The sequence below is a fragment of the Phytophthora cinnamomi genome (assembly GCF_018691715.1).
Source record: "Phytophthora cinnamomi strain GKB4 chromosome Unknown Contig0, whole genome shotgun sequence".
Taxonomy (NCBI): Eukaryota; Oomycota; class Peronosporomycetes; order Peronosporales; family Peronosporaceae; genus Phytophthora; species Phytophthora cinnamomi.
This window is the reverse complement of record NW_027150933.1, coordinates 3092784-3107565: the sequence shown is the minus strand read 5'-3', so window position 1 is coordinate 3107565 and position 14782 is coordinate 3092784. Positions and strand designations below refer to the sequence as shown.

At 56.3% G+C, this 14782-nt stretch overlaps 5 protein-coding genes across 5 annotated transcripts; 2 read left to right on the top strand and 3 right to left on the bottom strand.

Moving 5' to 3' along the window:
* Positions 1 to 3528: 3528 nt before the first annotated feature.
* IUM83_02106 (tRNA pseudouridine(38-40) synthase) lies at positions 3529 to 4428 on the top strand (the record flags this gene model as incomplete). Its single annotated transcript, XM_067926004.1, has 1 exon — positions 3529 to 4428. One exon carries the CDS (start codon positions 3529 to 3531, stop codon positions 4426 to 4428), a length of 900 nt encoding a protein of 299 aa, XP_067800680.1.
* Positions 4429 to 4522: 94 nt separating this feature from the next.
* Positions 4523 to 8475, bottom strand: IUM83_02105 (Syntaxin-binding protein 5; the record flags this gene model as incomplete). Its single annotated transcript, XM_067926003.1, has 3 exons — positions 4523 to 4660; positions 4735 to 6675; positions 6910 to 8475. The coding sequence occupies 3 exons, from the start codon at positions 8473 to 8475 to the stop codon at positions 4523 to 4525; spliced, it is 3645 nt and encodes a 1214-aa protein (XP_067800678.1).
* Positions 8476 to 10007: 1532 nt separating this feature from the next.
* IUM83_02104 (Alpha- and gamma-adaptin-binding protein p34) lies at positions 10008 to 10542 on the bottom strand (the record flags this gene model as incomplete). Its single annotated transcript, XM_067926002.1, has 2 exons — positions 10008 to 10014; positions 10112 to 10542. The coding sequence occupies 2 exons, from the start codon at positions 10540 to 10542 to the stop codon at positions 10008 to 10010; spliced, it is 438 nt and encodes a 145-aa protein (XP_067800804.1).
* A 1861-nt stretch (positions 10543 to 12403) lies between these two features.
* On the bottom strand, positions 12404 to 13239 carry IUM83_02103 (alcohol dehydrogenase; the record flags this gene model as incomplete). The annotated part of the gene is made up of 3 exons (XM_067926001.1): positions 12404 to 12678; positions 12752 to 12807; positions 13103 to 13239. 3 exons carry the CDS (start codon positions 13237 to 13239, stop codon positions 12404 to 12406), a joined length of 468 nt encoding a protein of 155 aa, XP_067801130.1.
* Positions 13240 to 13688: 449 nt separating this feature from the next.
* On the top strand, positions 13689 to 14303 carry IUM83_02102 (uncharacterized protein; the record flags this gene model as incomplete). The annotated part of the gene is made up of 1 exon (XM_067926000.1): positions 13689 to 14303. One exon carries the CDS (start codon positions 13689 to 13691, stop codon positions 14301 to 14303), a length of 615 nt encoding a protein of 204 aa, XP_067801059.1.
* Between the last annotated feature and the right edge of the window lie 479 nt (positions 14304 to 14782).

Below are 14782 nucleotides of genomic sequence, written 5' to 3'. Positions count from 1 at the left end.
CCTGTGTCCACCAATTCAATAACTCACTTATGAGATGAATTCACGCTACGATATCTCCACGTTTTTCCAGCACCAAACACAGTTTTGTGTGGATTCAAGGTCAATTTGAGATCATGGTGACGACAATTAACAGGCACGATACTGCTGAATTAGTGTGCAACTCGAAACGTGTGTCGTTGCTTTCTCGTGGCACTGAAAATCTGCCGAGTAAAACGTTATGCATGCACAAGGGCTTGGCTGTTTACATCTGCTCGTGGTGTGCTAAGCTCAAACCACGTGACACACCACGGAGATTCGTTCTGACAAGTCACGTAACTTTAGTGTTGTCCTTGGATTGATGACAGGCTCACATCTCGACGAAATCGGACAAACAAGCTGAACACCACGGCGGCAATAATGCAGTGGTAAGAAGGGTGGTTAAGCTACAAGTATAATACTACTGTACCTACATGGGCCTGGGCCAGAGTTTTGGCGAATCTGCCCGAGGACTACATGCACAAAGACAATGCTTGGCTGTCGTGGAGACGTCACGACTTTAGATTAGATGTTCTAGTCACTTTTATGACTCGGATCTGACCGATCCAAATCGATGACAAATCCCTTCTACTGAAGTAAAACCACTGCTGACAACCGTTGATGAGTCTTCGAAAGCTCGGTGGGAATCTGCTGTACCGATATAAGTGCCTCATATATAATAACATAATATGTTATATTAACATAGGTACGACCGAGTATTACGTGTATTCTAGCGAGACGGATACCGTTCTCATCACGACATCATATCTCGACTTGTCGATATCGTGAGCAAGGCGAATAGATGTAGTAGCGCAGACGTTGAAATGGTGCCCAGCCAAGCGAGCCGCGGCTGAAGGCTCGATCTTGGACTCGAGCGAGCGACGCGATATCAATCGATCATAGTCCGACTTACAACTCGCCTGCTGAGCTACTGATAGAGCAGGGCTCCAGAATCAATTCGCCACAGTTGGCGAAGAAGGAGACGCCCGACTGAATTGGGTTGCAGGGAAGACATGAATCGCCAACGACAACGGTTGGTCTCCAAAGAAACAGGATACAGTACAGACATATTCGGAAAGATCTGTTCCGACTGCAGGATTTGAAACCAGGGGTCTATAGTGAGCACAAGTATAACCCTATCAATCAGGACAACGAACGAGCAACAAGAGGACGTTTCTGTACACACGGAAAAACGGTTGGATATTTCCGAACACCTACGACTCAACACGAAGCGGTACCTCGCCCTGGAGGTGTCCTACCCAACGAACTACACGTACAGTGATGTAGTGGTAAGCCCGTCGTTCGTTGCCAGCTCGAGCCTTAAAAAGCGTCGTCGTTGCTGTACATGTACATGATTTTTTTTTATTTGATTGCGATTTACACGGCTGGCTGTGCCCAAAATCGCGCTGAGCGCGACTCGCCGACTCGCGACGGGTATACCCGTGACAGTACATGTAGCCCACGCCGTTACTACATGTACGTAGCTGGGCTCTGTTGGTGCTTGGCAGCGGATACGCGCACAGTCTCCTGAGACAGAACCACAATTGAACGTAAATTCCACTAGACACTTTTTAACAGTCTGACAACAACTGCGGCAACCCGGGTCACCATTGGTGACTCACCAAAACAACCCAGGCTCGCAAATCCTATTCAGATGCATAATTATTCAGATGAAATTACGTAGGTATCCTCACTAAGCAGAGTGCGGACTGTTGCACTTTGCAAAACCTAACCAGCTCTTGGCGGAGTTCTGGGTGGTAATTGTGTGGTCTCGGACTTGACGATGGAATCAAGTATCGAGACGGACTGCTTTCGTGGCAGTCACCGTGATGTTACTGAAGATGACGCTAGCACAAATCAAGTGGCGAGGACTGGTACAACCGAACAAGCGCAGTCGCTCAGGCTGGATGAAGGCCTGGCCGGTGATCGCGCCAGCAGCAGGAGTGTGAAGCGTCAGGCTTGCATGTAAGCTAAGCTGAGTAGTGAGGAGGACTAGCAAGGCTAACTCAAATTTACTTTCCAATTTACTATCAACTACGCAGATCGACCTCGAAGGCTTCTCCTCGGCGGCAAATTCCTCGCGGGATTTCTCAAAGTGCAACACGGACTAAGCCGACTCTTTTCATCAGTCCCGCGGTGGACGAGTTGGTTGCTGTGGTTGTCTGCTTGGCTGAGTCGCTTCAGTGCTTTTTACGATCAGCAGATGCAGAATGGTGTTGTCGTACCTGTGCGCAACGGCTTGAAGAACGACAGTTTCGACGAGTTCTTGGTGTACACTTCCTTTCTGCTTTGGTCTTCCTACTGGTTTCTTCTTATTCGTAGCCGACGCACCTACAGCAACTTTTTTCTTCTCTCCAGATTCAACAGTATCGTTTTTTTTTCTGCAGAGGTTGTTTTGTCGGATGGAGACTGGTAGAGCTGGGTAGTAGGTTGGGTCTTTCGCTGAAATCGAGAAAAACGTCAGAGATAACGATTTCATCTCAATTTCAGCTCCGGCTGTCGTTGAAGCCGCACTTCAGGGGGGTCTGCCATAGTTCTGTCAAATGGAGATATGGTAGCTGCAAGTCTGACCTGGATAAAATAATTCATCCAAATTTGCTTCACTTTGTTTGCGGTGACCCGGGTCATCGCCAAACGCTTCAACTGTTAACAGTATCGCAAGGCTTGATATTGAAAACAGCCACACTGCGAGCGAGCGCAAGTTGCCCTGCCGGTAACGACCGCCACCAACATGGTGGCCAAATCCTTGCAGACTATTGGGCCTCAGCGAAAGCGGCAGCCTTTGCCTTGGAATCTTTGCACGCTATAAGCTTTTACTTAGTACTGCTAAAAGTTTGCTTAATATGTTTAGTAACGAAGCAACTAGATAAGTTTGGGTAACATTTATCCCCTGGCTACATGGCCCTTAGATTTCATTCCTGCTCATTCTTACATCTATCTTAGTATGCTTTACCAAAGCATACTTCCCTTCTTCTACGGTATTATCAACAGTACTTCACAACAAAATAAAAATGTTTAGCACACGCAGTACCACAGAAATGGTTACCAGCCGCCCTTCGCTCGGGTTATAAAGTTAATCTGTCCTGGAATGTGTAGTGAGCGGTTCGCTGGAATGCTCGGCACTGGATCCGCCTCCGCACATACCGCGCGGCCCTGCTTCGGTGCACCCGCGCAGGTTTTCTGCGGTTACGCGACCTCGCCTCCGTTGGCCCCGCAAGCACAATTCCTCGTACTAACAAAAAAAAGTAAATGAGCGTTCGCACACACGCAAACTACCAGGAGGTCGCTTCCTTTCGTCATCCTCGCACCGCTTGCTTCCCATTCGTCCTTTTCGCAAATGAATTGATGGCGACGAGCGCGCAGCCTTAACCAATCCCACAGCCGATCTCAGCGTCACCAGCATCGATGCAACTTTTGTCGCGTTCGACAAGACTGTGCTCTCCTGCTCGAAGGGACACGCTCGCTGATTGGCCACGCGTTGACACGCTGTAGCCATTTCGGTGCTTGACCAGCATGATGAGCAGGGGCACGAGTGGTGGGCGGCGGCTCAACATGCCGGCCAGCGCCTTCCTGCGCGTGGACGCCGCCGGCCCGTGGGTGCGTCGTCGCTGCGTGGTCGAGTACGACGGGGCCGACTTCTGCGGCTTTCAGGCGCAGGACCAGCCCGGGGCCATGCGCACCGTGCAGGAGGCCATCGAGGACGCCCTGAGGCGCACCACGGGCGAGTTGACGCTGCCCAGACTGCGCTTCGCTTCGCGCACCGACACGGGCGTGCACGCGCGCGGCCAGGTGGTTGTGTTCATGAGTCGCTGCTGCGAGTCGGACCGCGTGTTCCGCGACGCGCTCAACACGCGACTGCCCAAGGACGTGCTGTGTCGCAGCCTGGCCACCATGGCGGAGGCCGAGGCCGCCTTCGACCCGTGCGCCGACGCCAAGGCCAAACGCTACGAGTACGAGCTCGTGGCCAGCGGGCTGCGGCCTGTGGCCGACCGGCGCAACGTGTGGCACGTGCGCAAGCCGCTGGACGTGGCCAAGATGCAGGAGGCAGTGGACCTGCTGATGGCGCCGCCCACGACCAAAGACTTCTCTTCCTTCACGCCCCAGAAGGCCGCGGACGGAGACCGAGGCAACGTCTGCACGGTTTCAGCTATTGAGCTCCATGCTGAGAGGCTGGGGGATGGAGGATACGCCCAGTACGAAGGGGACGTGGCCACCAGGATACGTCTCGTGTTCGAGGGCAACCGATTCAGGTACAAGATGGTGCGCAACTTAGTTGGCACGATCGTGGATGTCGGCCTGGGCAGGCTGAGCCCCGATGACATCCCGAAGATCCTGGCAGCCAAGAACCGAGGAAAAGCAGGACAGGGAGCGCCGCCCCAAGGGCTTACGCTCGTTTGGATCAAGTACGACTAACAAACTCGATGGCTGCACAGCTTGGAAACTCTCAAGCCAATATATGCAACTTGTTAGATGTACAGTTAGTTCCCCCTGCCTGCACACCTTTTCGTTAAAATTCATACCACTTTTTGTTGGCGTTCTTCTCGTTGAACGCTTTCATCGTCTGATAAAAGTCCTCCGACGTCTTCTTCATTTGCTCGGTCTTGAGTCCCAGATCATTCAGCTTTTCACCGCGCTCCGCGAGCCGCTACACACAATTAACGCAAGAACAATGTCAGCCTCGGCACAGCGTTTGATAACGGCACACAGGTCACGGCATACCTGCTGCGCCTGCATGAGCGCGTCCTTCGTGGCGTTTAGCCCTGTCTCAGTCTTAGCGGTGGCGCTTTCAGCAGCTGCAGCATCTTTGGCAGGAGATCGATCTCCCATCAGCCGCTTCCGCTCGTCGTCCTCGGTAGAAAACTGGAACACCTTGTTCAAATCTGTAGCCTCTTGGGTGACGCTGAGAACCAGCTTCTTGAACATCTTGCCAGCATCCGCTGCGATACCCCGCTTTTTGCCGCTATCGGTCGCTGAGGGAGATCCTGCTTGGTCAAATATGGCAGATCGCTCAGCGAGATGTAGTCGGGTCTTGATAGACATACGTTCGAGCATAGCACTTTCCATTGCTGTCGCCTCGGCGAATAGTGAGAAACGCTCTATCTCGCCGAAAGCGTTAGCCACTACAAGCTCCCCACCGTACGAAATGTCTGCCAACACCCCGTCCACTAGGCCGCTGTGTCCGAGTCCGAAGCCGAAGTCGTTGCATTCTGCCTCCCACACAGGCTTTAAGGTGAGTAGCGAGAGGATGTACACACGGTTGCTCTGGTCGATGATAGCAAGGCAGTTCTCAACGCCTTCACCAACCGGGACGCGAACAATCGAAGTGACAAGAACTGGACCGCGCAATTCAACACTTGCGAGAGGCTCCGCTGGGATTTCCTTAGGACCCATCGCCATTTCTGCAGCTCGAGGGACTGTCGCGAGAACGACATGGATTGTCTTACCACACGTACACACTAAGAATCGCGGTCTTTCCATCTCCGCGATGTTTTTTGTGTCGACAACTAGACCGTCGGAAACTCCGATCTCGTTGGATCCCAGAGCATCAAAACCCTCAGCGAAAACAAGCACCTTCTCGCGTTCCCGGAGCTGCTCGAGTATGCTACACACGGAGTCTCGGTTGAGCGATACGACTTCCACGCCATTAATCGCGGTAAGTGTATGGCCAGCCCGGACTCCATTGTCTGAAAGCAAAGCAGCCGTGCTGTTGTCTTCAGCGAACCCCTTCACCACTGCGTGCTGCTCTATCTCCATGAATAGATGCAATCCCAGCGACCCTGAAGGGACTGTAACCTGGATGATATTACTTCGTTCCCACATTCGAGCTTCAGAAGTTATAGCCGACTGCGCATTTATGGTCGCGAGTACAAGTTGCTGAGTGAACTCAAAGTCGACACTCACCACACCAGTCTCTCCGTCTTGCGTCAGCTTTGGTTCGATCATGTCCGGCGAAACGACTGGATCAGTTGGAGCTACTCCACCCTTATCACCACTTTGTTGTCTGTTCTGTTCGATCCATTTGCGCCCAGGAATCTCGATGCGCTTGCCATCGCCGTCCACCATGATAATAGACGACAAACTCGTAGATTTATCCGGATCTACGAGCGTTTCTCCCATTTTCGTAGCGGATTGCACGTGATACATTTCCAGTTTTCCGCTACCACGTCCAACGAAGAGCACAGGGATGACTTCGCGGTGCTGAATCACGTTTTGACGCTGCCCATCGGAACCAGAAATACTTGGTTTACCAGGGGAGCCTTTTCCTCTGGCTCCAGGTAGTGATGAGGGTGGTGATGACCCACTACCAGGGATTTCGGTCGTTTGTACAAGCTCACTTAGCAGCAGCGAATCAACGGACATTGGCTCGTCAGATGCAGGAGCAATGTCACAGACCAATAGCTGAAAAACTTGCGTCTTTAGATCAACCAGCGATACCATGCCTACTGCATCTGCAATAGCAACGTATCCATATGAGGACGATAACACCAATTTCGAAATGGCCTCAGTGTGCACATGAAGAGAAAACAGCGTGCGGAATCCAACGGCCTCTTCTTGTCCTGTTCCTTGTAGTGGCGGGTCACTGGTGGGAATTCCTGGGTCGGGCTTTTGCTCCGGGTCAAATACTCTGCCTTCACTTTCACCAGTAACAGCTAGGTCCCGCTGTTTTAGTCGGTCAAATTCCAGTACCACGATTTCACCAGAAGCGAAGCCAACAATTAAAGTGCGAGAGTCAGCACAAAATGTTAAGCACGTAATCTCCGAGTTTACTGGAGGCGGAGACATTTGTAGTGGTGTATCCACGACGTGAAGGAGGCGGATAGCACCTTTGCTGGCGCGATCGCCCGCTGTCCGCGCTTCCCAAAACAGCACACACCCATTGGCATGGCCCGTTACCAGCAGCATGCTGTTCGGAGCAATCCCAGTTCCAGCGTCAAGAGCACCACTTGTCGCGAGAAATCCCGTTAGCATCGGTTCCAGCACGCTCCCGCCATTGATAGGCCATTCGAAGTCTCCGCTCTCGCATAAGCGGAATATGGAGTCGTATTTCTCTTGGTTCCACGTTGACAGCAAGTCATCCTGAAGCGAATTATCAGCGTGAGAAAGGTTCACAACGGCAAACGTCTTGAGCGGACTAAGCTGCAACAGCGGCGGAATAATCGCTGGTTCTGGGAGGCGATCCATTCGCCACTCCCACTCCTCCTTGTCGCCGTCACACAGCTTGACGAAGCAAGGCAGGCATTGGACGCTTACAGTCGGCAAGCAGCCGTCTAGCGGGTTTCCGGACAGCAAAATCAGCGACAGCGGCGCCATTTTCGCGCAGTAGTCCACTTGATCTTGTGCCGCCTCGAAAGCCGCGATTTCCGCGTGGTTCGCGGACTCGATCGTGGCCACCAGCCACGTCAACTTCTCCGCCTTGAACAGGTCCACCAGCGCATCGTCGCTGCTGCGTCCGTCACTAGGCGGGTAAACCACCGTCAGCAGCTCCGACTCGGCGCGCCCGCCAGCGAAAATAATTGCGCCCGGGAGCGCGGCGTGTCTGGACGAGGGCGGTGCGCAGACCCACTTGATCTGCTTCACGGTGGCCAGGCCCTGGTCTCCCTGGCCAACGTGGCGGTACAGGCCGTGCGCCTTGTCGGCGCGGAAGACGGCGAAGCCGCCGTACTTGTAGCCGGCCACGAAGCGTTTGCCGCTCGAGTGCCAGGCCAGCGACTGCGGCGAGTTGCAGGCGCCGCCCGCCTCCTCGCCGCCCGAGGTCTCGGGCGACAGCGACGCCAGCTTGTGCGCCTTGCCCGAGGGCGTGAACTCGCGCAGCACCTTGCGCCTGGCCAGGTCCCAGAGCAGCACGGCCGGACTCGTGTCGAAGGCCAGCAGCAGCAGGTTGCTGTCGCGCGGGTGCGCGGCCATGGCCGTCACGCCCTCGGCCGCCAGCTCCTGCGGCCGGATGCAGTATGTGCTGACGCGGCCCGTCTCCTCGTGCACCACGTGCACGTGGCCGTCGTCCGTGGCCACGAAGAAGAAGGGCAGGTCGGCGTAGCGGAAGGGCTCGAGGCCCGTCACGGCGCTCGTGGTCCAGCTGTCGGCCACGCAGCTCAGCGGCGCCGAGCAGTCGGCCAGGTCGAACACGCGCAGCGAGCTGTCCGAGTAGCCCACGACCAGCCGCTGGCGGGCCGTGAAGCGTAGGTGGGTCACGCCCACGGCCAGGTGCGTGGCCGACACTGGCGCGGCCAGCAGCACCTCCAGCCCGTGGCCGCCGTAGAGCTTGACGGCCCCCGCGGCCGTGCCCACGGCCAGCAGCCCCTGCGGCCCGCAGAAGGCCAGCGCGCGCGCGTTGCTGGGCACGCCGTGGTGGGCCGTCGCGTGCAGCGCGAACATGGAGCTCTGCAGCGCGCTGGGCCGCGCCAGCAGCGCCTCCAGCGCCAGCTGCGACGCCGACGTCGAGCGGCTCGCCTTGTTCCCCATGGCCCGCGACTTGTCGGAATGGCTTCAAGGTGCCCGGGAAGGATCAGTACGCGGAAAAGTGCGCATCGTTTTGCCCGTATAAGTTTGGGAGTATTGCGCTAAGTTAAGGAGTAACACTGCAGTCGAGTTCTGAAGTAACGTTTGTTCAGAATGACTACCTTGTTCACCGATATTCTCTTCAGCACGAAAGCCTTGTTTTGTTAAAAGACAAGCACGCTCATAGTTTCATACTATATAGTTATTGACGACCACACACGCGCCGTTTATCTACCACATATCATGGTCGACGGCCTTCCCTGTCCGCACAAGCCAGTCGACGCAATAGAGGTCGTGGCGCTTTGCGATGCGCAGCAGGCGCGCCGACGGGATCGGCTCCGGGTAGTGCTCGAAGAGCCACTCCAGGATTTCCAAGTGGCCCTCGGCCACCGCCTTGATGGACACATCGGCTGTGCATGAAGCAAGCCCCTCGCGGTGGAGGAAGTCTAGGATGTCAAAGTGCCCGCCGAACGCGGCTGCCTCCATCGCGCGGTTGTTGCATCCCACCCCGTAGTTCGAGTGCAGCCATTGCAAGATATCGAGTCGCCCTGCGCCTGCCGCGTTGTTCATGGCGAACAGGCTGCAGCCTTCGTTGCGGTGCACGTGAAGCCACTTGATCATCTCGAACTTGCCTTGTCGTGCAGCGCGGTCCATAGCGTCGGTCGTGCAGCCCTCCTCGCGGTTGTCGTGCAACCACCGCACAACGTCCATGTGTCCAAACGCGGCAGCGTTATCCATCGCCGTGGTGGTGCAGCCCTCCTCCCTGTTCTCGTGCAACCACCGCACCATGTCCAGGTGGCCGTTCAACGCTGCGTCGTCCATCGCATCAGTCGTGCAGCCCTCCGAGCGGTGTTCATGTATCCACTTGACCGTCTCCAGGTGCCCGTTCGCGGCAGCTTGGTCCATGGCAGCAGTCGTGCAGCCTTCGGGCCTGTGCTCGTGAAGCCACTGCACGATGTCCAGGTGGCCGTTCATAGCGGAGTTGTCCATGGCCTTGGTCGTGCACCCCTCGGTGCGGTTCGCGTGTAACCACTTGACGACGTCGAGGAAGCCTCTGCGGGCGGCGCCGTTCATCGCGATTGTCGTGCACCCTTCCGCCCGGTTGGCGTGCAGCCACTGCACCACGTCCAAGTGGCCGTTCACCGCGGCCTGGTCCATCGCCGCGCGCTCGCAGCCTTCGCTGCGGTTCGCGTGCAGCCACTTAACCGTCTCCAGGTGGCCGTTCGCGGCCGCCATGCCCATGGCGCTCGTCGTGCATCGCGAGTCGTGCTCGTGCAGCCAGCGGATGACCTCGAGGTGGCCGTTCGCGGCCGCCTGGTCCATGCGGATCGACGGGCACTCCCCGTGGAAGCAGTGCTCCGCCAGCCACTGCAGCGTCTCCAGGTGGCCGTTCTCGGCCGCGTGGGCCACCGCGTTCACCGTGCACTCGTCGGGCGCGCCAACGCCGTGCAGCCACCGGATCATGGCCAGGTCTCCGTTGCGCGCGGCCTCGTCGATCAAGAACTGGTGTTCCGGCGGTGTGGTGTGTCTATGCAGCCAGCGCGCCACGTGCAGGTGGCCGCCGCGGACGGCGACCAGCATCTCCCGGGCTCCCCAGCACACGTCCAGCGCCTCGCGCTGCTCCAGCTCACGCAGCCACTGCAGCACGTCCACGTGGCCGTTGCGGGCCGCGGCCTCCACGGCCTTGGTCACGCGCGCGCGCGGGAACATCTCGGCCAGCAGACGCAGCACGGCGACGTGGCCGTTGGCCGCGGCCGCCGCCATGGCCGTCGTGGCTAGCGCCTGGCGCTGCAGCCTGTCCATTTGGCACATGGCCTGCGCGTCCCGGGCGGCGATGCGCGTCACCAGGTGCTCCAGGCCGGCCGCGCCCGCGCGGGCCAGCGTCCACAGCTGCGAGCAGTCCAGCAGCGCGTCCAGCTCGCGCGTCACGTGCTCCAGCGCCTCGACGCGCGGCCACTGCCGGCAGACGAAGGCCACGGACGCGAGCAGCGGCGGCGAAGCGGGTGGGAGGCGGCGGGAAGCTCGGGCCATTGGTGTCGAGGGCGGGCCGGGGTCGGTAGTAGCGCGCAGGTTGCAGACTGCCTGGCATCCTGAAGAGATGCGAGCGCCAACAGCTGGCGCGACCAAGCAGAAAAAATGAGCAAGCGACCTTCGTGGCGGCCCGGCTGTGCGCTTCCCGGCGGAACGGATCCGATTAGACGGGCTTCGTGCAGCGATTGGCTGGAGAGATGCGAACTCATTGGCCGAAAACACTGTTCTTGTGATATTCTTGTGGCGACGCCTCGTGGACGCATCTCGCTGGAAGGACGCCATGTCGACTCGACCGTTCTGGTGCAAGGCCCGAAGGCTGCAGGTACACGTAGGCTGTTGCCTCTGTTGAGGCTTGAAGCACTGCAATGACCAAGATCATGTTTTCCCCCGGCGGGCGCAAGTCCGCTGCTGTTGGAGAGGGCCGAGGGGTCTAGAACCGATCGACACTCCCGCGCCGAACTAACGAACGGCACGTAGGGGGCGAGCGGTTCTGAGTTGCGAGCTCTTAGGCAGCCAGGCAGGTAGCAGAGAGTGCCGAGTCTGGCCTTCAGCACCCTCGGGTGTTAAAATTTAATGGGAAGCGTGTCGCCTTGGTAATCGCAAACCGCAGCATTGCGCTCGAGTGTATGTCGGCATTGTGCGTCCAACTCTGTTGCTTTGCTGGCAGTGACTGCAGCACGGCGAGGGCAACCACGCGCCATCGTCGACCTCAGCCGCGTGCAATCAACGCCGTCCAGGTTGAAGCTGCTTGATACATGATCGTCCATGCTTTGGCGCGTGGCGTACACCACTTTCACACCAACTCCACCGTGGAGTCTCCACGTCGTGCACTCGCATCAGCTAAATTCCTCACCAAGTCCCACACAACACAATCGTATACATTTTACCGCTAAAGTTACAGTAACCCTACGCAGCGCTACATTGCAAAGGCTCCAGAGCGGCAAAAATAACAAAAATACCCGACGGACGGACACATTGGTTGCTCCTACACACTGCATTACAGCAGAAATAACCCCCAAATAGAAGGCCTTTCACGACGTCTCCACGTCGTGCTCGAAGCCTACGAAATCGTAGACTACGATTCGAAGTGAACTGTTAGTGCATGGGCAGCTAGGTACCAGAGCTCGCAAATGGTGATTTTCGGGTTACCCGCCCCGCCCGATCGCACTCCTTGGTTCACCTCGGGTACCCGCATCCGCCCGACAGCGCATTTCGGGTACCCACACCTATCCTGCCCATTATATTCTTAATACTACAAACAGAGCCATTCTGACAAAGCGTGCAATATATTGTCGCGATTAGATCTCACTACGAGAATATCATCTAGCATCGATGGCTTGAGGGAACTTCGCGATTTACACATTACGGTTCCCGCAGTGGAGAAATTGCGTTCCGATACCGCGCTTGATGTCGGAATGCACAGCGGGCTATACAGTACCGTCAAATGACAAAATACCTGCATACCAAGGACAAAACTAATGCATACTCGAGACAAAACTCATCCATTTAAAAAACGCAGGGATGGATACTTTGTCATCATCTGCACCATATGGTATTTAAAACTGGTACTCTGCCTCACTCGCGATGTTGCTCGTAGCAACACCAGTGTCGGAGTCATCTGCACTATTGTATCTAGCTACCAGTTCGTCTATCATCGTCATCGTCAGCCTCTTGAAGCCGTACGACTGTTCTACATCAGCTTGATGCTCTGGTGTAAATTCTGTGTAGCGGTCAGGAAGATAGCTATCTAGCAGGTGCTCAAGGTTTTTGGGGAGCAACGGGCAAAGGCCCGTTTCATCACCGCTATGGCTGGCTTCGTAAAGCTGTTGTGTGAAGACCGGAGTACGATCTTAAACATACTTTACAGACCGTAGCCAGCAATACGTTTTAGCTGTCGCTCTTCTGATGCTGCCATCACGTGCTCACCTCCCTCCACAGCTAGACGCAGCTGATCAAGTTGGCGTTGCTGTTCCATCCTCTTACGAGCTAGACACTCCATTTGCTTTCTAGTCTTCTCCGCAGCAAGCTGGTCGTGCTGATACGCCATCGTGAACTCCTCAATTTGGCGTTTAACCCACTGGCGAGCATGCTGTTCGGCAACCCGTTCTTGCTGCTGAAGACGACGACTGTAATGATCTGCACGTGCAAGAGCAGAAGCAACACCACATCATCAGTTGAGTCCGCGCACGGTCGCCGCCTGCACACTTACCAGGTTGCGCAACCGTTGGCTCCAGCAAGCCACAGCCAACCAATGCATGTTTCAGACTGCGCGCCACGAGGGCGCCCTTGGGTAAATGGATAGCACAGAACACAGAGATAACCACATCAATTCAGTTTCCAATTTTCCTTCAAAGCAACAAGCACAACCAAAAGCCTTTCACTTGGTAGCACTGGCGAAGCCGACGCGCGCTTCAGTCCCAGTTCCAGTTCCAGCCCCGTTCCAGTTCCAGTTCCGTCACGCGTCGCCGTTGTGCACGCTCGTCCCGCCTCGTCCGTTGCGCGTTGTCGTTGCGCGCGCAGACCTTCCCGCCTCAGTCCCTCCGGTGCGCCGCGTGCGTACATCTCGCCCTTCAGCTCCTCCGGATACGCCGCGTGCGTGACCTCTTCCGCCGTACCGTTCGACTCGTCGCTGACGAGACCGTCATTTTCGTCGTGCCCTCTCCTTTTCTTTTCTGGGGGAGGAGTGGAGACGCACATTGTCACACGTCACTTCGTGTCAATATCCCATTGGTGCATTTGGCCCAATCACTTCCGCGTGTCCATTCACGGCACCCACCTCAACCCACCGCTTGTCGCCTCGGCTGTCACTTGCAAAGTAGCAGTGCGCAACCGAGTGTAACATCTGCGTCGGTGGCCGTTACGGGTCTAGTAGTAGGAGTCTCTAGTGCTCCGAGGCGGGCTCGAACAAGCGCCGAACGGAATTGCACCAGTTGCTTCCTTCGGGACACTGGCTACTGCAAGTGGTTGGCAGTAATTGACGGAAACAGAGCTCCGGGTCGAGCCTCTGTGACTTCGTTGGGGCTTAAAGACATTGTCGGAAGCAGCGCTCCAGGGAGTGCCTGCGACTTCAAATCTTTGATTGATTTGGCTGAGGAGCTTGCGCGCCCCAGCCATCTATTGACGACGTGTCTAGCGTAGGCGCAAACATGGACGAAGTCACGATGCAACACGCGGACAGTGTGCAGCAGATGTTCGCCTCTCTCGCGGCGATGATGCACGAGCAGCAGCAGTTCATGGCGCAGACAGCCGAGCTGCAGCGACAGATGGCGGCGACACTGCAACAGCAACAGCAGCAGCAGCAATCCGTATCGCAGCAGCAGCAACCGCCGTCGCCTGAACCTTCACCACAAGACACGCGTGAGTACCGAGCTGAGGGCATCACCATGCCGAAGTTCTCCGGTACCAAGGACGACGACGTCGCGGACTACCTGTTCAGTGCCAAGTTGTACTTCGAGTCGAAGAACATCAAGTATGGCGTAGACTCGCCGCAGCAGCGCCCCTTGTCGCTCTTGGTGGCAAACTTGAAGGGACCAGCAGCGGCTTGGTACCGCGAGTATGTCTCCCACGACGGGAACTTCTTGCACTCGGTTACGCAGTTCGAGGAGCTGTTAACTAGCGAGTTCACGACACCCGATCGGCAAGAGCACTTGTGTGACCAGCTCCTACGCCTGCGCCAGAACCAGAGCGCGCTCATAGGCGCCCCTCGAGGTGTGGCCGCTGATAAGTCCACGAGGAGGCATGAGCTTCTCCAGGAGCTGTAACAACTTCACCTGTCTTGAGGATTATGTGTCGGCCTTCCGGCACATCATCTGCAAGGTGGAAGACATGTCGGACATTGACAAAGTCATGCACTTCCAGAAGGGCTTGGTCGTAGAGATCAGACAAGAGGTGAAACTGCGTCAGCTCCGAGACACGACGGACGCGATTTCTTTTGCATTCATGTACGACCGCTCGCACGCGATAGGGTCGCGTCGAAACCACACGAATCGCGGAGGCCAAGGTCCCCAACGCCTTCAGCAATCGGTACATCACGTCGAGGAGCCGACACCAATGGAGATCGGGAGCTCGCGCTTTGTTTCTCGCGATGAGTGCCTGAGAAGTAATGTAACGGGGTTACACGTACAAGTGGCTGCAAGCCACTTGTGAATTTAACAGATAGGTTATCTGTTAAACGTTTTGGATACTTCCTCACATTGGTGTAAGACACACCGATGGATACATTGAAGTGGACCACCACAGT